Source organism: Zootoca vivipara, chromosome Z2 (assembly GCF_965207765.1).
Source record: "Zootoca vivipara chromosome Z2, rZooViv2.hap1.1, whole genome shotgun sequence".
NCBI classification, from domain to species: Eukaryota; Metazoa; Chordata; class Lepidosauria; order Squamata; family Lacertidae; genus Zootoca; species Zootoca vivipara.
Genome location: NC_142585.1, coordinates 35,848,956 through 35,870,805, shown reverse-complemented (window position 1 = coordinate 35,870,805; position 21,850 = coordinate 35,848,956). Strand labels below are relative to the sequence as shown.

The following is a 21,850-nucleotide window of genomic DNA, read 5'->3' as shown; positions in this document are numbered from 1 at the left end:
TGGTCAAGGAAGACAGGAGCTCTTGCACAGCAACATCCAGAGGATCAGCATGTTGGTTATCCCTGCCTTAGATCTTCTGGGGAAATTCTGCTTGTGCCACATTCTATGACTATCACAGGGCGCTAAACAAGAAGCAGTCACCCCTATACAGTCACCCTTCCCACTGCCATTTGTGAAGCAACAGCCACCAGCTGCTTCAAACATCTTGTGAGACTCATCTTTTCCCCGACCCATAAGATTGGACCCCTTTGAAGTTTTATCTTGAGTTCTCTATTTTTAAATTTGTTTTTACATGCTTTCATGCTACTGTTTTACGGATTTATTTATTTCCACCATGATTTTTGCTATTTTTATGCTGTGTTCTATTTAGAGGCTCTCTGGGTTGGGTTGAGGGGTTTTTTTCCCCATGTTTGGAAAATTGGCAAGTTACCTGTTCTGGATGGGGTTGTGTTTCCTCTGAAGGACTAAGGTCATGGTTTGGACAGGGGTAGCATCACCATCATCCATGCACTGGGAACGTTGAACCTAGATTACTGTAATGCATTCTATGTGGGGTTGCCCTTGTCTGATTCGGAAGCTTCAGCTGCTGCTGCTGAATGCTGCAGCCACATTGCTGGTGGGAGTTTCAGGTCAAGAACATGTGACACTAGTATTAAAAAAGCTGCACTGGCTGCCTGTCTACTACTGAGCCAGGATCAAGGTTCTTGTTTTGATTTACAAAGCCCTGAACAACTTGGGTCCAGGACACCTCCAGGATTCTGGTTTGGAAGCAGAACCGAGGCTGGCTTGGCTCACCTGCGATACGAAAACCACGAACCTTGGCAAACAAAGAGGTTCAGTGTGTTGTATGTGTCAGGATTAAAGGTAAAGGGGACCCCTGACCATTAGGTCCAGTCGTGACCGACTCTGGGGTTGCGCGCTCATCTCGCATTATTGGCTGAGGAAGCCGGCGTATAGCTTCCAGGTCATGGGACCAGCATGACAAAGCCGCTTCTGGCAAACCAGAGCAGCACATGGAAACGCCGTTTACCTTCCCGCTGTAGCGGTTCCTATTTATCTACTTGCATTTTGATGTGCTTTCGAACTGCTAGGTTGGCAGGAGCTGGGACCGAGCAACGGGAGCTCACCCCGTCACAAGGATTCGAACCGCCGACCTTCTGGTCAGCAAGCCCTAGGCTCAGTGGTTTAACCACAGCGCCACCTGGGTCCCTGTGTCAGGATTAGAGATCACAAAGAGAGGGAGGGGCTTATGAGCGAGGTGTGATCTTTTGTTAACAGTTAGCCTGTTTTACCCATGTGTTCAATCACTCTTCTTCTGATTTTTTTTTTCAATTAAAAAAAAAATATAGATTACGCAAAGGAATAAACATCCTAATTGCCACTCCTGGCCGCCTGGTGGACCATATCAACTCCACCAAATGCATTCACTTCCACCGCATCCAGTGGCTGATCCTGGATGAGGCGGACAGGTAAGTAGTCCTGGCTGCATCCTCAGTTGTTGGAAATACCTGCCCATGAGGGAGGTGGGATCTTTGCAATCCTTATGAGGCAACACACATCAGGTAAGAACATTGGAAGCTGCCTTATATTGAGTGTCTAGCTCAGCACTGTCTACACTGACTGGGGGTGGCTCTCCAGGGTCTTCACCAGCCCTTCCTGGCAGGAGATTAGGGACTGAGCCTGGGGAATTCTGAGGATGCTCTGCTACTGAGCTCCCATAATGCCAGGTTGCCACCATGAACCAGGAAAGTTGAATGTGTTGCTTATCCTGATGCTGTTCCTTTTTTTTCCTTATCTCTCACCTGTGTTTCAGGATCCTGGATCTGGGTTTTGAGAAGGCAGTCACTGCGATACTGAATGCTGTAAATGCTGGCTGTGAGAAGCGGCAAAACGTTCTTTTGTCGGCAACGCTTACAGAAGGTAAGTGCTACATCGGTGCTAATATTTTAATTGCAGCAGCCACTGTGGGAGGAGGAGCCGATGGGGAAGTTGTTGTTCTACTCCAGCTCTAGCTGTTGACCAGAAAGTCATTGGTTGCAGGGAACTTCTTCCCCCACCCCTACCCTCACCCACGCAAGAGACCTGAGTGGGCCCCCAGCAGCTCTGGCAGGGATGAGGGAACCTTTTTCAGCCCAAGGACTGAATTCCTTTCTGGGCAACTTTCTAGGGGTGACATGCCAGTGGTGGGTGGAGCCAGAGGCAAAGTGTGGGCTAAGCGCAAATGTAAAGTTTACCTTTTTAGAATACACTAGTTTCTACACACACACATGATCAGAGTTCAAGGATACATCCCAGCCAGGCTAAAGCACTCAAGAAGGGTATGAAGCAGAGCCAGTGAAGGCCGTGGTCTGGGGAGAGTTCCAAGGGCCAGACAGAGGCCTAGAGGGCCACATTTGTTCCTGGCCTTGAGGTTCCCCACCCCTGAGATACAGTTTTCAACCAGTATCTCAATAATATTTGTAAGCTCCTCTGGGAACTATTTCATGTTGGAGAACAGGATAAAGAAACAGTGATACTAAATAAATATTCCTCCCCTGTATGAAACAGGAGTCTCAAGGTTAGCTGACATCAGCTTGCATGATCCTGTTTACATTTCCATTGCGGAAGGATCAAACACTTCCAGGGCAGAAGTGTGTGCTAAGGAGGATGCCAGTGTCCCTCCAGTGAGCCTGGAACAAAGGGGATTTGCTGTACCGGAAAACCTCCAGCAGAATGTTGTGGTTGTCCCAAGCAAGCTAAGGCTTGTGACGCTGGCTGCATTTATCCTTGGGAAGTTGAAGGTGAGGCTCTAGTTCTGTTGGCTAACAGGTTAATCGGTGGGCCTTCCCCATATCTTTTCCTACAATAGACTTAACATGATCCCTCTCTTAAGAGTTTATTGTTTAGAATGTAATAACATAAGATGTTCATGATGGCTCAGGCCAGTGACCCATCTAGTCCAACATCCTGTTCTCACAGCGGACAAAAATGAGATGCCCCCCAATGAGAAAAACCTGTCAGCAGGACCCAAGCACAAGAGCAGTCTCCCATCCTGTGGCTTCCATCAACCAGTATCCAAAAGCGTTAACTGCCTCTGACCATGGAGGCCAAACATAGTCATTGTGATTTGTGGCCACCAATAATAACCTTATCCTCTATAAATTTGTCTCCTCCTCTTTGAAAACTACCCCAGCTCATAGCCATTTTTACATCTTGTTGAGAGCAATGTCTCACAAGCGCTGTACAAAGCAGTCCTTTCTTTTGTCTGCCCTGAATCTCCCAGCATCAGTTTCATTGGATGTCCTTGAATTTTTGTATTATATGGGGGGGGGAGACTCTTTCCACTTCACTTCAATCCAGCTTGGACCAGCCCAGTGTCCCATCTAGTCCAGCATCCTGTTCTCACAGTCACCATCCAGATACCCATTATGGGAAGCCCACAAGGAGGACCTGAGTTCAACAGCAACTCTCCCCTCCTGCAGTTCCCTGCAGTTGGTATTTAGAGGCCTGCTAGTAGCCTCCAATAGCTTTCTCTTCTGTTGATTTCCCCACCCCACCCCTCCTGCGGAATTCCACAGTACACTCAGCCCTTGATTTGTGTTCTTATTCCCACAGTTTGAAAAATGCAACAAGATGATTGTCTTCTTCTCCAGCTGTGAGCAGGTGGAGTTTCACCACACCCTCTTCCACAAAGTCTTGGCTGCGGACCTTGAGCAGCCGTGGCTTCCTCCTTCGCTCTTGACGTTCGCACGCTTGCATGGTGACATGAAGCAAGAGGTGAATGGCCCACTCCCCCAACGCCCCATTTCAGGCATAGCTGCCAAGGCCCGGTTAGAAAAATACGGGATCAGCAGCGTAGACATGCGTGGAGGCGACTTCCGGTACCGGCGCTGGCCGATTTCCGGTGCCCAGACATGGGCAGAGTGGCACCGGAAGAAATCCGGGGGAATTGCGGGATATTTCGCCATTCGGGATGACAGTGGGAAACGGCTTTAAAAACGGGGGTTTCCCGGGGGAAACGGGAGACTTGGCAGCTATGTATTCAGGAGCTGAAGGAACCCTGCTTTTTCAAAGGCAGTCAGGAACCCTGCTTTTTCCACGTGCCATTTTTGGGAAATGGTTCTTTAAAAAGAAATGGGGCTTAGTCCTACTCAGAGTAGACAAACGGATAGCCCTGGCTAAATTAGGTCTATTCTTTCAGTGGGTCTATTCTCGGATACTATCCACAGCCTAATAGTGAGTAAGTGGCCGTATCTAGCTTCAGTATTGACTGACTGGCAGCAACTCTCCAGGATTTCATACAGGGCACATTTCCCAGCCCTACCTGATAGTCCCGGGGATTGACCTTGGGACTCTGCATGCAAAGCAGCTGCTCTGCCACTGAGCTGCGCTGCTTCTTGTGTGTGAGAGAAGGAGGAAATGTGAGAGCTGTCGGGTAGTGGTTAGAGAGTCAAGCTAGGGCTGAGGAGTCACTGGGGTTCAAATCCTCACTCATCTATGAAGTTGTCATTGGACAACTTTGGTTTTCGAAAGGACTTTGGGGGCCTCAGTGGGGTGCATAAACAGGAAGAGGCTCTGTCACATTTCCAAGTTGTGTTGCAACTGGTACACCTTGAGAAATAAAGAAGCTGCAGTTATGTCCTCATCTGCTCCTTCCCTGTGGCACCTGGAAATGTACTTTTCTTGTCCTTGGAATTCCCAAGCTCTCTCCAACCCGACAGAGGCAGAGCGGGCTTGGCCTAGCCTGATGCAAACCCCAGCTGTTAAGACAACCAAAATACCATTCCAAAGCCAGCAGCAGAGGGAAGATCCTGCCTTTTAGGGCCCAGTGTGCAATTATCCCTCTGTGGGCTAAACCACTGTGCCGCTTGGGATTGCTGATCGAAAGGTCAGTGGTTCGAATCCCTGCGATGGGGTGAGCTCCCGTTGTTTGGTCCCTGCTCCTGCCAACCTAGCAGTTCAAAAGCATGTCAAAGTGCAAGTAGATAAATAGGTACCGCTCCGGCGGGAAGGTAAACAGCGTTTCCGTGTGCTGCTCTGGTTTTGCCAGAAGCGGCTTTGTCATGCTGGCCACATGACCTAGAAAAGTGGACAGACGCCTTTAAAGCAATATGAACGCCACAACCCCATAGTTGTTCACGACTGGACTTATCTGTCAGGGGTCCCTTTACCTTTACCTTTTTATCTTCAAATTAAGGGCATTAATGGTACTAAATTGTGCCTCCCATATGGCGCTGCTGGGCACAGGCTGGTCTCATCAATACAAGGTCCTTTGCTTGGGGTTTGATTGCAGCTTGGCCTAGTTGCTTTATTTGGCGCACACTGGTGCATCTAGTTTTGTCCTCTTCCATGCCTATTCTGCTCTCATTAATTATTAGCCCCTACCCAAGCTGACAGAGTTTATTTATTTATTTTTAAAACCTCTGCACTTTAGGTGCAAAAGTGCCTTTAATATGATATGCAGATTTGGCTCCTAGGAAATTGCCATATAATATCAAGTGACACCATTGGTCTGTCAAGGCTTTATTGTTACTGCCAATGAACAGCATTAAGTAAACAAGAACAGGTGAGGTCTCTGCAGACTGGAGGTAGCCAAATGTTCCCCTCTTCAAAAAGGGGCGGGGGGGGGAGAAGACCCAGGTACCTACTGACTTTTGAATTTGACATCAATACCAGGAAAGGTCCTGGAACAGTCAGTCTGTGAGCACTTAGAAAACCCAGCAGAGGTTTCTCAAAAACAAGTTACTCCAGACAAATCTCATTTCTTTTTTTGGTGGAGTTACCAGCTTGGTGGAATTCTGTGAACATAGTATATCTTGATTTCAGTAAGGCTTTTGGCAAAATCCCCCATGATATTCCTGCAAAGAAGGTGGTAAGATGTGAGTTGAGTGAGGTAACTTGTTAAGTGGATTTGTAGCCAGAGCCCATACTAGCCCTTGAAGGCTAGCATGACAGTAAATTAATTAATTTAAAATCTACCAGTCAATATTAGAGGGGAAAGCCATGTCTGAGAGTTCCTCTTTCATCCCCGCTGCAGAACTAAGATAGTGTCTAACCAACAAGTTTTCCCATTGCCCAACCCCTTGTGTTGAAACCCCCCTCAATGATTAACCAATTAAATGGCTTTAATCTGCTTATTTGTGTAGTGCTATCCAAGCACAGTTTTCGTTAGAGTCCCTGCTGCAAGGAGCTTACAGTGTAAATAATTTAAAAACCAATTAAACATGCATCATACTTGGTTATTTATAATTAGTTTGCATAATCTTTTTTTCCTCAGCCTCTCACATTGACAGGTCTCATAGGCTCTATCCAAACCCCCAAATCCTTTGTAACCTTTCATGATCCATGTCCTGCCCATCTATGGGATTAATTTTGCTCACGAAGCACATGGATGCTTGCCTCATAAATCCCTTCATTTCTTTTAGGAGAGGACATCTGTCTTCCAGGACTTCTTGCAATCAAAGACGAGCATTTTACTCTGCACAGTAAGTTACTGGATTATAAGTTGACAGGAGCGGTTGAGCGGTATATTGCACCAAGCAAGCTGGAGTTTACATTAGCAAAAGAGGATCTGCACAGGAGTGTCATGTCTAATGAGCACAGCAACTCAGGTCTTGCCCCCATGAGGCAGTTGCTGAGACTAAAGGTCCTGCCTCCCCACAGCCGCTTATGTTTCCTCCACTGCAGGGTTTTTCCCCCAAGCGGTCAGAGACTGCGCCTGTGTGCCTGTCTTTGCTTCTCCCACTTTATGCCTCTCCTGGTTCTGGGAGACGGGGGGGGGGGGAGGAGCTTATCACAGCAGGAGGGGGAGACACTCATAACTCTTCACAAGCCTGACTCATCTCCACTTCTTTGCTTCCCTCCTTTTCTACTTCAGCATCTACCTCTGATTCCGGTCTGCTGTCTGCCACAGACTCTCCCTGCTCCCTAAGCCCTGTTACCTCTTCAGCTTCTGGCACCTCCTCCTTCTTCCTCTTCTCTCTCTGACCACTCATCATCATCCCACCCCCAATACCACAGTTCTGAGCCTTCTTCCCTTGGGGTTTCCCCAGCTGGTTTCTCCCACCATTCTTTAGCATCCAACCAGTCCCTGGTATAGCTTTGAATATGAGCAGGGTTAATTGACACCCAGTTTATCTTGTCATCTGGCAGGGAAGGACATGGAATGAATTTAGGGTAAGAGGAGTCCAAAATAGAGGAGGAGTGAGGACTGCATGCCCAGTGGATTTCCAGTTGCCATGTCTGTTGTCTGTCTAGTCCTGATTAACTAAGAATACTGAGATCAAAGCACAATGACCTGTTTTATTATAAACTCAAACTCGCTTCAAGGGCGGATAGAAGACCATCACTGTTTGCGGGATGCTAGTAACCTCTCTCTCTACTGCTTCAGACTGCTGCATCACTACACAATTTGCTCACTTAACCATGGCAGCTGTTAAGCCTGGGAAATCTGTGTGTCTCAGTGATGGCTGCCTACCATAAATGTGTAAATTAACAGCTATCAGGAGCCGTTGGAGCTGAAAAGTTCTGGCCACCTCTGACGCTCTGGGTTGCCATAACGTGGCTTTGCTTGATGATTTTTATTTTTATTTTAATTGGAAAGTGGTTGCACGTTTTGGGAACAGGAGCAAGGTGGGCATCAAAGAGTCCTGCTGGATCAGGCCCAAAGGTCCAGCAGCTAATTCCCTTCCACTGCTGATAATTTCCAGTGCCTTTAGTTCCTCGCTAACCAAGCAGGAAGAGTGCAGCCTTCTCCTCTTGTCTGTCCTCAGCATCCATATTTAGCAGCAGACTGTCCTTGGGTGTAGCAGCTATATTTCCAATTGCCAGAGCTGTAATGTGGCTAGTCCTTAAGGATTTCCAGTTGCCATGGTTGAGGTCCTGTTTGTGGGCTTTCCATTGGGACATCTGGTTGGCCACTGTGAGAACGGAATGCTGGATTAACCTGGCCTCCCTTGATCCGAATAAGCAGGATTGGCCAGCCGTACCGTTTGGGACCGTTTGGTGCAGCTACAGCAGTCTACCTCCAATGAAAGACACTTTGCGTGGTTTTTGTTTGTTTGTTTTTTTAATTCCTACTATCTGAGTAGTGAGGAAAGCTGTTTGGATTTTCTGCCTTCAGGTCCCAAAATTATCTTCTCTTGTTTCTCTAGAGTGCATGAGTCCCATGACCTTGTGTTTGCCGTTTGCCGTGCTAACCAGTATGTTTCCCCTGGATCTCCTGTTTATTTCCCTGCGCCAGTTTCTATGGCACAAAAACAATAATGGCAGTCACACCCCTCCAAAACTATGGAATTAATAGTAGAAGCCAACCTTTCTTTGACTAGTGGGCATTTTTCAAATTTTGAGAGTGTTCGGGGTGCAAGTTAAAAAATGGCTGCCGTGGATTGGGCGTGTCATGACACAAAAATGACTTCTGTAGAGCACAGTATAACACAGAATTAAAGAGAGAACTATGCCAAATAACTATGCTTACCATGGGAAGTCAGCAATGCCTTGTTGGTCCTGAATATGGACATATCTCTCCCTCTCTCTCTCCCGCTCCCTCTCTCTCTCTCTCTCTCTCTCTCTCTCTCACACACACACACACACACACACACTGTTGCTGTCTAATAACAAGGAGCATTCCTCAATATGAGGAAAAATATATGAGGTAGCCACAAAGAAATCGCTTAGTGTGTGCCTGCACATTTTGCCGCATAACTTTCTTTCTAGAAGAGCTAGAGGCTTGCTTTTTGTAAAAATAATAATGAAAAATTGGTCTGGGGCATCTGGCCAGAGGCAGCCCTGGAAACATTCAAGGTTGGTAACCTTTGATGTAGACAATACTTAGTTAGATGGCCCACCAGAGGTTCCTATGCTGTTCCTATGCAGTAATTGTAATTTTTTGCCTAAACACACCCAATTAACATTTGAAAAACAGACCAGGGCTTCTCTTGCAAAACGTCTGTGCTTTCTCCTTCACTGAAGTTCTTTGCTTGCCTTTCTCAGGGAGGTGCTCCTGCTTTTTTAGTGGGGGGGGGAAGCAAGTTCAGTGAGAGGAAGATCATTTTGGAGATTTGTTTGCCTGTTAACTCCATCACGCTAACTCATCCTGCCAGTTTTCTGGCGGGCGCGGCCAAACGCTTTCGCCCTCTGACAGCTTTCTGCGCTCTCCCCCTCTCCTTCCTCCTCCAATCGTGCAGCCCAATCTGTCACTTGGCCGACGGGGGTCCCTTCCCCGCTGATGGCTTTCGACACTCAGCTGTAATGACTCTTGGCAGGCTGGGAAGGCATGAGAGCTCCTACCTTCCGCTTGGCCCTCTCTCTCCCCACCCCCCGACTCTGCCTCTCTTTTCTCGCTTCCCCCTGTTTTAGCTAAAGCGCTTTGTGTGTGCCTCTTTTTGGTAAATAAATGAGTCATTTTAATCCAACTGACAGCCTGGCACCTGAACGAGCTGCCTTCCATCTGCACCTTCTAGGCCTTGCGGAGGCTGCCAATTGTCAAGACTAAGGCCTTCAAGGCCTTTCAGGAACGACTTCATCAGATTTCTCTCTCTCTCTTCTGTCCCTAAATCTTGGGGATTTTGGTGGGTCCTGAGCATTGGGATTGTACACAGGATCCAAATTTGGAAAGAGTTTTAAAACACCCCTGCCTCAGCTCCAGAGGTGGAGATGGAAGTGCAGCAAAGACAGAAAACTAACTTTCTTGCCCATTCATGGTATTTATACCAGGCCAGGCCAATCTAGAGGCTTCATACTACTGGTAAGACATGGGGGCTGCTGTTCGTTTCTCCACCTAAGGGGGGCTTTACGTGCACATAGTCCCAGTCACTGCATGTAGACCCCAGCCTTTGCTCACAAGGGACCTTTTTTATCCCAAGGTTGCTGATAACACATTTTGTTGCCTCTTAAGACACCAGGCTCACTGATTTTTATTTTACTTCCTGTGCGAAAACTCCAGCCTACAGGTCTGATCCTTGAGTCTCCCCAGGTCGCACCCCTTCACAAGCCCCACCCTATTTCCCCAGGCCACACCCTCTTTTCCTCCAGACCACGCCCTCTCAGCAACCTTGCTTCAAATGCTTCTCCAGTGTTTTTCGCTTGGCAGAGATGTGTCTTTGAACTCTAATAATACCTTTGATTTTCTGGATGGAGCATAATAAAGAGAAGTGTGTTTAGAAATTAGCTGGCTGTACAAAGGCAATTTTTTGTACTCCTTGTCTGCCCACCACTGGCACAAGGCCCCTGAACAATTGAGAAAGTGGCCCTTGGGTTCCTGTCCCTGGTTTGGTGCAACAAGACAAGGAATCTTGAATGAGCATTGCAGCAGCTAGACCCTGTTGTCTCACACGCCACCCATTTAGGAACTGGCTTCTAAAATGAGACACAATCTTCATTCCTTGCCAAAATGGCACGCTCAGTGGTCCTGGAAGCTATATCCTCTAAAACAAAAGTTCAAGTGGGTGGGGGGGCAGTCTCAGCAGTGAGTGTAATGCTGGAGAGAGAGGAAGAAGGTTCAGTCAGTAAACTCATGCCATGGACCAGGGGTCAGCAACGTGCGGCCCATGGGCCAGATGTGGCTCACAAAGACCATTTTACCAGCCCCCGATCCGGCCACTCGGTGAGTCCCCCACGCGCTGCGCTAAATCGGCGCGGTGCAGGGACTCGCCGAGCGGCACCAGAAATCGCATCTGCGCACGCGCAGATACCAGAAAGCACGTCTATGCAGGTCCAGGCGCCGAAAATCGCTTCTGCACAGGTGCAATTTTCAGCGTCTGGGCATGCGCAGAAGCGATTTCCGGGGCCGCGGACATGCGCAGACACAATTTCCGGCATCTCGCTGCGCCAGTCCGGCCTGCGGACAATCTCCATGGGAGTGATCTGGCCCATGGGCAGTAAACCTTGCCGACCCCTGCCATGGACTGTGTGCCCTGGGGCCTCAGAAGGGCCCAGAAGGGAATAGCAGCCTACAACTCCAGCTCCTACCATTGGCTAGCTGTTTGAAACATCTAGATTGGTCAGGCCCACTATCAGTGCCCTGATTGGTGGGTTAGGGGAGAAGGTTAATTGAGCAGCACCTTCTGCCCCAGGCTGGCAGAATGTATCCTCTGGGTTGGCTAGACTAGCATCAATACCAGAGTCCTGATCCCTTTTTGCCTTTGCCTGGTTGAGGGAATGGGGCCCTCATGGCCTGTTTCAGTTTTCATTTCAAGGCCTCACTCAGGCTTCGTCCTCCTTGGTGGTTTTGTGCCTGTTTTGAAGGGTGGTAAGACAAGAGATCTCGATTACTTGGAATGCTCATTTAACCCAACTTCTCGCCAACAGTGTCCATCCGCCTTCTCTTCTCCTGGGAACTTTAGCCAAATGAGATTATTCGGTTGGTGTGCGATATTACACACACACACACACACACAAACACACCATTAAGTTAAAGTCTCATAACATTTTATAGGAGTGCTGTTGCCGTTCGCAGAGAATCTGGCCCTATCTACGCTATACACTTAAAGCAACATCATACCACTTGAAACAGTCAAGCCCTCCCTTTGGGGGAACTGTCACTTGTTAAACGTACTGAGAGTTGTTAGAGAACACTCACCAATTCCCCTTCCAAATTCCCAGCATGTGTTAGCAATCAGTCCCTTTTCCTAGGGGACTCTGGGAACTGTAGCACCAGGAGGGAAATATGACTCTCTGGAAACCTCTCAGCACCCTTAAAGCATGATGGAAACTCTAGTTTGTTACGGGTGCTGAGAATTTAAAGAGATACCCTTCTGGAGCTACTATTGCCCGAGAGCCCCGAGAAGAGGAATTGATTGTTAAACTTCTCTCTGGAAGGGGGAAGGGGGTTTTCATAACAACTCCCAGGACCCTTAACAGCAAACAGATCCCAGGCTTCTTTGGGGAAGGTCATGGCTGTTTAAAGTGGTATCATAGTGCTTTAAATGTGTGGTGCAGATGTGACTCTAGTGCACCTGCAGAATCAGAATGACTGTGCGTGAGGAGTGTGAGTGAATGAAAGTGCGATTTGTGTTGGGAGGCAGCTGGTTTTAATTGCAGGAGAAGAGAGCGAAAACCATGCTGGCGAAGAGCTGTAACCAGAGATGATATATTTGCATACTCATTACGGCTTTGCATGGTGTTGTGCCTTGATCTGCTTAAACTAATAACCTCTTTTGGCAGTGTATCTGCTTCATCAAGTGGACTGGGAACAGGCGGCGACTCGACGCCGGTCGCGGCTGGGTGTAATAAATCCCCCTTCTTAACTTGGCAGCTCCTTAAAACTAAATCCAATATCTTGGCATAATGGCATCTAATAAGCTGAAGCGATCGGTCAAATCCAATTTAAATCCCTTAACCCCCCCCCCTTTTATTTTGGCGCTACGAAAGGAAAGCTCAACTAGGGTTGGGTTGGACCTGGATGGAAAGTGTTGTTTTATAGTCGCGCTTTTTTATATATAAAAACAAAATTTGAAAATCCTATTCCAACACTTGTGATCGCTAATTGCAGTTCCAGTTGGAGAGGGCTTTTGTGGTTGGATCCTGCTTGCGGGTTTGCTAGAAGCATCTGGTTGGCCATGTGAGAACATGAGGCTGGTCTAGATGGGACATTGGCTTGATCCAGCAGGACTTTTCTTGTGTTCTTATTTGGCGTTAGGGGTTTTTCACCCGCCAGTATAGGTTTCCATGCTGAGGAATGCATCAGCCCCAGATTCTGCAGCTGTTAAGATCCCAAGTTTTGTTGGCATATGGCTGGAGCAAACCTTTAAACAGACAGTGTTCGGGCTGAGACTCAGTATGAAATAAGAAAGCTTCTGTTTATCAAGGGAAGTCCATTTTTTGATAGGAAGTTCTCTGGTGCTAGCTAACTAACTAGGAGAAACAAATGAGCCAGTTTGCTCCTCAAGAAGGTATATCCAAGTAGACTTCGCAGCTAGAGGTCCAAGAGAAAGTGGAAGAGGGTGCAATGTAACTCATACTACTTGGGCTTCAGCACAGAGATCAAAGGGACAGATACAGGTTAGGACTCACACCTCTGGCTTAGTTCAGGTGTAAAATTTTGTTACTCTGGGAACAAGTCCTTTGTTTGCACACACTTCCCCTTTCCTGCTTGGCTTCAAGAGAGTTAATTCTTAGTAAACAATGGTTTGCACTTTGCCTTGCAAAATCTGCTTTAAGTTAGTGTTCAGAAACAAAATGCAAGCCATAGCTGCTGGTTCAGATGTAGTGTATCATTTGTTGAAATCAAGAAACTAGGTGGAGAAGGGAGTTAATGAGCATAGGACTCATTCTTAATATTGCATTTTTTCGTATTTTTCCTGAAATACAGTATGTTATTTAAAGGGCTGTGGATATGCATTCATAGTGCTTTGGGTTGAAATATCTTTTTATATAAAACAACTTATGAACATATGATCATGCATATATTTATTTGATTTAATTATCCAACTTGCTGGGAATTGTTGTTCACGGGCCCTTGCTAGCATTTTTGTTTGGCTCTTTCATTTTGTGGGTCTATAGGGGATGTTCTTATTTGAGTTTAGAATTGTTTCCTTCTTTGTTGCAATAGCTTTTTGGAGGTTAAGGTTCTCCCCTTTCTCTACACCCCGCCCCAATTTCCCATAGAGTGCCAAACCCCAGTTTAGTGTAACATCTCCACAGTTGATTGATTGTAATCTGCTCCTGAACACCTTGGATGAATAACAGGATAAACCATAATAAATGTAGTGAACGTAAGTCTAAAAACTGAGCTCATCATACCTTGTTCCTTTTCAAAGGACGTTGCTGCTCGTGGATTAGACCTGCCACAGGTTACCTGGATTGTACAGGTAAGTTTTTCTTTCCTTTATTTCCTGTGCATGTGTGTGTTATGTGATTGATGGGTAGAGGGATCAATCCTCAACCTCACAGAAACCTGGTGCAGAGCTCTGGAATGCTGTAGGTTGTGCATCAGGAGGGGGCAGGCATCCAGCTTGTTGATTCTACTTAGGTTTTTAGCTAGACCTCTCAAGATCTAAAAACCAGACTCAGCCTCTGGCATAATTCTTTCCCAAAGGTCATTTGCTGTGCAGAATGGTTCTTAACAGGAGAGACTGGAAAAATTGAGCCTAGGACCTTCTGCATGCAAACCAAGTGCTCTGTGATTGAGCTATGTAACGGATTAGCCCCAGGATGGAAGATTTATTACACCCTGGATTAGAAAGAGTTAATCCACCTCCAGTTTAACTGACATCTTTAGGAGGTGGGATGGTACCCAGTTTAAAAAGGAGGGAATAACCGTTTTGGCAGTTGGAAGAGGGGGAGTGTGGGGACGAAGAGGGAAGAAGAAGGGGCCAGGATAGTGGTGGTTTAGATTAGGCTTAGGATAACTTGAAGTTAAAGTCTGACAGAGTTAATGTATTAACTGTAACTAAGCTTGTAAACTTATGCATCATTAAGAAAAGAAAAACCTATGTTCTCAAGAAAATAAAATTCATCTTCTTTTTGTGCCAAAGAGTATCGTCTTGGTTATTCCAGCAGCGTATTAAAACTCACTGAGGTGGAGACTCTGAAGAGGGCAAAACTTAACCTAAGGAAAAGGGGATAGTTTGTGTCCTAGAGACACACAGGAAGGGCAGTATGGTGAAAACCTAGAGTGCCACAAGTTTGCCAGGGTGATATGGCAGACTGATACAGTTGGGGGTCTGAGTTGAGGGAGTCCCTGTTCTGTAGGCAAGGGGTTGTTCATTCAAATAGCCCTGAGTGTTTGTGAGATCAGGCCGTGAAAGCTGGAATTAGACTCTCTTTACTGAGAAGCCCAGAATTGAGGGGTTTATTTTAAGGCGTAAGGAATTGAGGGGCGATTGCTTTACTACTGTACCCTTTCGTCTCATAATCTATTGGCAATGTCGTCGAGAGGGCTCGTCGCAAGCTACACCCCCTTCCCAAGGCAGCGTACTGGGGGGGGGCAATGAAATCCTGAAATCCCGTAGAGGTGCTGTCAGTCACCAGCTAGGTGGACCGAATACTCTGACTCAGTTTAAGGCAGTTTCCTATGCTACGCATCAGAGCAAGGACATATCCCAGCCAGGCAAAACTGTTCAAATCAGGGCAAGTGAGGGGTGTGGTCTGAGGAGTGTCCAAGGGCCAGGCAGAGAGGCCTAGGAAGCTGCATTCAGCTTCCCTACCTCTGGCATACAAGCACACACTTGCCCCCCATGTATGAGCATTCACATCTCACCAACATACCCCTCTAAACATAAATGCTTTTTCGCCAGTCCTAACAGCAGGTGTCCCACTGGCCTGTAAATAAGAGAGCAGTACTTTTCTGCCATCAGATCAAGGGTGGTTTAGAAATTTAATAAATAAATAAAATGCTGCCTCCTTCCTGAATGTTCATGCCTCTTTTCAGGTGCAGGGTTAGCTTGCAGGTTGACACACACACACACACACCATATTAGATGACAGTGTGTTGGAGACCCTGGGGAAGTTGCTGCTTGTCCAGAAGGCTTGGCTCGGTCATCCGGATAAGCCCAAGGAGAGACCTGTGGGAAACAATTAGATTACTCTCTGTGTGTCTCGGGTGGCCCTGCAGCCTGTCGAAGGCATGCCAGAGGGCACAGGGGGAAATGATGGAACAGGGCTGTCGCTGATCGGTCTTTAGGTTTCTGATGAGGGAATAAGCAAACAGCAGAGTAAACTCATACTAGATAGGAACATGGGAACCTGCCTTATTCTAACTCAGGCCCTTGGTTTAGCTAAGTATTGTTTACACTGACTGGCAGCAACACTTCAGAGTTTCAAGCAATGGGTCTCTCCCAGCGCTAGCTGGAGATGCCGTTGGGGGATTGAACCTGGGACCTTCTGCATGCAAAGCAGATTCTCTGCTACTGAGTCTATGCGGTACTTTCCAGGAAACATAGGAAGCTGCCTTATATGGAGTGAGACCCTTGATCTATCTAGTGCAGTATTGCCTATACTGACCGGCAGCAGCTCTCCAGGTTTTCATGCAATCATAAAATCATAGAATCATTGAGTTGGAAGGGAACCTGCAGGTCGTCTAGATTCCAATGCAGGAATCTCAGCTAAAGCATCCATGGCAGGTGGCTGTCCAACCTCTGCTTGAAAACCTCGAGTGAAGGAGAGTTCACCACCTTCCAAGGGAGTCCATTCCAATGTTGAACAGCTTTTACTGTCAGCAAGTTCTTCCTGGTGTTTAGTCAGAATGTCCTTTTGTGAAACTTGAATCTATATATTGGGGTTCTAGCCTCCAGAGCAGGAGAAAACAAGCCGCCCATTTTCCATGATAGATATTTGAAGATGGCTATCTCCTCTCCCCTCAGACTGGGATATCTCCCAGCCCTGCCAGGAGAATTCGGGGATTGAACCTGGAAGTTTCTGTGTGCAGAGCAGATTCTCTGGCACTCGGCTACATACAGTTTCCCCCCCACAAAGAAGGCAGTTCAGAAATAAAATGAATAAATATGGTGCCGCTACAATACGACACTCACCTTCAGGTGTCATTTGAGTTCCCTGCCCTTCATTCCTTTGCTTGCTAATTGAAAGCATAAACTGGAACCTGTTACAAAAAAAGAAGATGCGTGTTTTGAAATTATTTGGGGGGGGCAGGAAACCCGATCAGTCGGTCTGCGAAACCCAATTCGCACATACTGTATGAGTGATTGCCCCGTGTTGTAGTCCATCCTAAGGAATTGACCTTGCATGTGTGAAGCAGTCCTGCAAGTGTATGGAATGCAGCTTTCCCCTCTGTTTGTCATTTTTTAACATTTTGAGGCGTGTACTCAGTGTACCGGTACATATACGGTAGCAATGTAATGTGTGAATCAGCCATCAAATGCCATGCCACTGTAAAGCTAAGCCTATGTAAATGCATCTCTCCGCTGAGTAGCAGGTCTCGGAAAGCTTTAAGCAAGCCAATTACTGTATACTTAAGCCAATATAATTTTAAGGGGAACCAACTCAGGTGCCCTCTCTGGGTTTATTTGTCTCGCGCCTATGGCGAGCAGCTGATGCATATTAAGGAAGGAAGCAAATAGGTCACTGATGCCCCCACCCCACCCGCATAGAAACAAATTTTGTTTTTTTAAAAAAATTGGTGAGAAGACAGCTTGGCCAATGTGTCATATTCATATGTCAAAAAAAACCCCTTGTTATCACTGTAGCTGTGAATGATGTTTGCGGGAATATGAGGATGATGGGTTCTGATAAGCCATTTCTTTCCTTGGAAAAGGAAGCTGATGTGACCTGGGATTTATTTTTCTAAATGACCTCCGACACAGCATTCTCTCTGATAATTAACCACCCATGCAATCTGCTAATTCCTTCTCTTCCCCTCCACTCCAAACTTCCTCTCTCTCTCACACATTATTTTTTCTTTTCCTTTTCTTTTTTTAAAGTATAATCCTCCAGCTTCGCTTGCCGAATATGTCCACCGTGTTGGGAGGACAGCTCGGATTGGCAGTCACGGGAACAGCCTGCTCATCCTTGCACCTTCAGAGGCGGAATATGTCAACTTCTTGGCTTCTTGCAAGATTAAGTGAGTCACAAACTCCCCTCCATCCCCCCCAACACTCCGCTCCTCTCCAACCAAACTTCCTAGCTAAACCAATAATAAGGTATCTGCTCTGCTGTGTCTCATTACAAATGGATGGTAGTTGCTACCTTCTTTTTAGCAGGATGTTTTTAATGACAGCTGAAGTATGATTCTTAAAGAGATTTTTTAAAAGAAAATAAATTCATTACAAAAATGATTTAATGGAATTCTCAGTTGGTTGGCATCCTTGTGTCTCAGGAGACAATGGAGGAGTGTGCCTTTGGGGGTACAGGCGAGCTATTGGAAGGTTGCAGCGCCTGCTGTGGCTGTAGAGACCGATACGGGAGAAATGATGATGATGATGATGATGATGAAACCAGTGCTTGTCCTACTCACAGTAGACCCACTGAAATTGGTGGACATGACTATTGTGGGTCCATTAATTTCAGTGGGGCAATGCAGAGTAGAACTTAGTTGGACACAACTGATTACAGTACTTATTGTTATTTTTATTGTTATTAATAGCCCATTCATAGAGACCATTGCATGGAAGTGAGAAGGTTTAAAACAACAGGAGAGGTTTGAATAGACTGGGGAGAAAGAAATACTGATTTTTATTTTCGTGTTTTAACAAGGAGATATAGTGGAGATGGGTACAACACAGAAGCCAGCACGAAAAAGCTTACACAACAAAGATGTTCTCAGTTCCCTTCTAGCTATACTGAAATCTTGCTTAAGACCACCACTTTATTCCTCCTCTATCCATGCCTTACTCAAACCTCTGCTGTTGTTTTATACTGCAACTTTTTCCTTCTCATTGTCCTTCCATCCCTGCTTTACTTAAGGCTCCCCCTCTTCCTTTCCTCAGCTGCCGCATGGGTGAGTGATAAAGTAGCGCTAAAATATCACTTCACTCCTGGTAGCAAATGTTGCCTTCAAGATCAAGTTCCAAATAGAATGTAGTAATTTACAGCAAGTATTTTATTAACAAGCAAACACTCGTGTATGTACAGCATTCATCACTTAGCCTTCTTTAACTGAACGAGCTTGCTTTTAATAGCTATTCATCTTAAACATGTAGAAACATACGGTATATCTGCAGAAGTAGGAGAATAGGGAGGAGGTGGTGTGGAAATAGTGATGGTCTGTTTGCAAGGGGTAAAAGGAGGCAAGAGGAGGGGGGAAGGTGCAGATGAAAACAGGGGAGTGCAAAGGAGGGGATGCAGAAAAGGACAACAGGGGAGGCATGCAAATGGGGACAAAGATGAAAATTGAGGTATGAGAGGCTGCAGAATAGGAAGAGAAACAGAATAGGAGGTGGCCTCATAATTGAGTAAAAAGTGAAAAGAGTGCTCAGTAGTTACAACATGTGATAGAGAAGAAGACTTGTTGAGTTATGCCTTCTGGATTTGTATGTGTAAAGCTTTTCTGTTGATGTGAGGCCCCGTCTTTACTGATGCGGTAACTTTTTTCCCATATAAGTGGAACCTGCAACGAAAAGTTGCAGTGGAGTGTTTTCCTGTTCAGAGTGCCAGCCAGTCAGCCATGTCCTCTACCACCATAATCCATTCCATCTCCCCACCCCGTCTCAGTTCCCCATCATTTCCCACCAGGAGTCAGTCACCACCATTCCATGCCCCCTGTGTGTGTTTGGAGGTGGTGTTGGGAGCCGGGGGTTCTTTTTAAATATTTATTGTACTCCTGCAAGTCTTGAGATCTCACCAAGCCTGCTGCTACTTCACTCTTCTTCATAGATGGTGCTGTTTGGCTCGATAAACTGGCCTAGGATAATCAATTTGCTGTATTGATTGATTAGTTGGTTCAGTAGCTCTAAAGTGTTCCACAATTTCTATAGATCATGCCGGGATTTCATTACTATCAATGGCAGCAATAGTAATAGAGAGGGGTGTGCGAGAGTGTGTAAGCTAGCCTATTGTACAAAGGTGAATTTTTGCATTTGTTGTTCCTCCCACTTTTGCCTCTAGCCCTGTTTGTCATGGGCATGAGGCATCTGAGAAGTTGCCGAGAATTGAATGTGCCCTTGAGCTGTAAAAAAAATTCCCCACCCCAGTTAGAAAAGACTCCCAGTATATCCCAGGAGGACTGGGGGGAAATTTTAAGGGGACAGGAGTCAGGACCCCTTTGTTGTGGGACAGGACCTTGGGTTAGTGGAGCATTTATAAAGTCCTCCTTTCAGAATCTATGAGCCTAATTAGGACAGGTAGGTGCTTCTTGCTGTGTGATAATCTATGTGGAACTGGATTATCCCTGTGTGTAAGTAAGAAGGGACTGATAGCAGGCTATGGGCTTAATGGATTACAGATCAGATCCGGATAGACAGTTCCAAGCCCAGGGCAACACGTGGCATCAAATCTAATTGCCCTTTCCGTTCATAAATGGAGCCTGGTGGAAATTTATCCTGACAATTTCAGTGTGGGAAACGAGGCAGAAGAATGGCCATGTGCTGGTCTGGCGCATAAACTATTGTGCTTTGAAAGCAAAGCTGTTCCGCCACCTTCTGAAAGGTTGGTCGGCTGCCTCTTGTCTCTTTTTAAACTAATGAAGCTTAATGAACTGATGTAACTGACAACAGTAATAATACGATTTGGGCACATTCATGGCAGATAGCAATTTGCTCTGAGCTAACTAACGCGAACAAATTGCTTTATGTGTCTGACAAGGTGGTCTCTAAGTCCATGAAAGCTTATGCTGTAATAAATTTGTTAGTCTTTTTATTTATTTAGAGCATTTGTGTCCTGCTCTTCAGGTGAAAAGAGTCCCAGCACGATTTACAGATAATCAACTAAAACATGACCATTCCCACGCAAAGATTTAAAATCAAAAAGATGCAACACAAAAGGAAAAGGTGATGGAAAGGGAAGAGGAAAAAAGCAAATTTAGGTGCCACTTTTGTGGACCAGAGCCCACTTCATCAGATGCATGAAATACTATTGACAGGTACATATATACACATGGGTGGAGGGAGAGAAGATGTTAGCAGTGTGATCAGATGGATATATTATATAAAACATAAGAAACACAGGACTCTCGTAAGTGCTCGTTCTGCTCAGCGTAGGCCCATTGAAATTGATGGACGTGACTAACTTCAATGAGTTTGCTCTGCGTAATGCAACCCACAGACTGTGATAAAGCTTAAATGTACATAGAATGAGCTCTGCTGGATCAGGCCAATGACCCATCTATTCCAGCATCCTGTTCTCACAGGGGCTAACAAGATGCCTGTGGGAAACCAGAAAGCAGGACCTGAATAGCAGAACACTTTCTCTCCACGTGGTTTCCAGCAACTGATACTCAGAAGCATTGCTGCCTCCAGCTGTGGAGGCAAAGCATAGCTGTCTTGGTTAGTAGCCATCAATAGCCTTCTCCTCTATGAATTTGCCCAATGCTTTTTTTAAAGCCATCCAAGTTGGTGGCCAGGGACGCGGGTGGCGCTGTGGGTTAAACCACTGAGCCCAGGGCTTGCTGATCAGAAGGTCAGCGGTTCGAATCCCCACGACGGGGTGAGCTCCTGTTGCTTGGTCCCAGCTCTTGCCCACCTAGCAGTTTGAAAGCATGTCAAAGTGCATGTAGATAAATACCGTAGGGACCGCTACAGTGGGAAGGTAAACGGCGTTTCCGTGCACTGCTCTGGTTCGCCAGAAGCAGCTTTGTCATGCTGGCCACATGACCTGGAAGCTGTACGCTGGCTCCCTCGGCCAATAACACGAGATGAGCACCGCAACCCCAGAGTCGTCCGCGACTGGACCTAATGGTCAAGGGTCCCTTTACCTTTTTAAGTTGGTGGCCACCATTCCCTCCTGCAGGAGTAATTCCATAGTTTTAACTATGAGCTTCATGAATAAGTTCTTTCTTTCTTTCTTTCTTTCTTTCTTTCTTTCTTTCTTTCTTTCTTTCTTTCTTTCTTTCTTTCCTTTCTTTCTTTCTTTCTTGTACATTTTTGATAAAATGATATACAGTCATTGCTCGGAAAGCAGCATTGTCGCTTACATACAGGCATTGGTAAACCAATGAATACCTATAGCAGAGTTTATAAACAGATTCAGGCCACAGGTGATGGAACTGAACTTCTTGATAAGCTGTAATTCAGTTTCACACTGGAACCCCCACCCCACTTTATCTTGTTCAAGACTGGCTCCTAGCAACAGAATGTTCCTGCAGGATGAAATGTTAAGATAGGAAACTGCTATACTGAGTCAGACCCTAGCTCCTACCTCTGGCTCACTTTTGTCTACGCTAGCTGACAGCAGCTCTTTAGGAGTTCAGACAAGGAGTATTTCTCCTACCTGGAGATGTTGGGGATTGAACTTGGGACCTTCTGCATGCAAAAGCGGGTGCTCT

General features: G+C 46.2%; 1 protein-coding gene across 1 annotated transcript in view; it reads left to right on the top strand.

Moving 5' to 3' along the window:
* DDX31 (DEAD-box helicase 31) overlaps positions 1 to 21,850 on the top strand; it is a 70,065-nt gene that overhangs the window by 14,059 nt on the left and 34,156 nt on the right. The window contains exons 10-16 of the mRNA XM_035102204.3: positions 1,350 to 1,469; positions 1,814 to 1,920; positions 2,548 to 2,780; positions 3,595 to 3,756; positions 6,405 to 6,464; positions 13,737 to 13,787; positions 17,355 to 17,494. Of these exons, the coding sequence (XP_034958095.1) occupies positions 1,350 to 1,469; positions 1,814 to 1,920; positions 2,548 to 2,780; positions 3,595 to 3,756; positions 6,405 to 6,464; positions 13,737 to 13,787; positions 17,355 to 17,494 (873 nt within the window). The remainder of the gene's footprint in view (positions 1 to 1,349; positions 1,470 to 1,813; positions 1,921 to 2,547; positions 2,781 to 3,594; positions 3,757 to 6,404; positions 6,465 to 13,736; positions 13,788 to 17,354; positions 17,495 to 21,850) is intronic.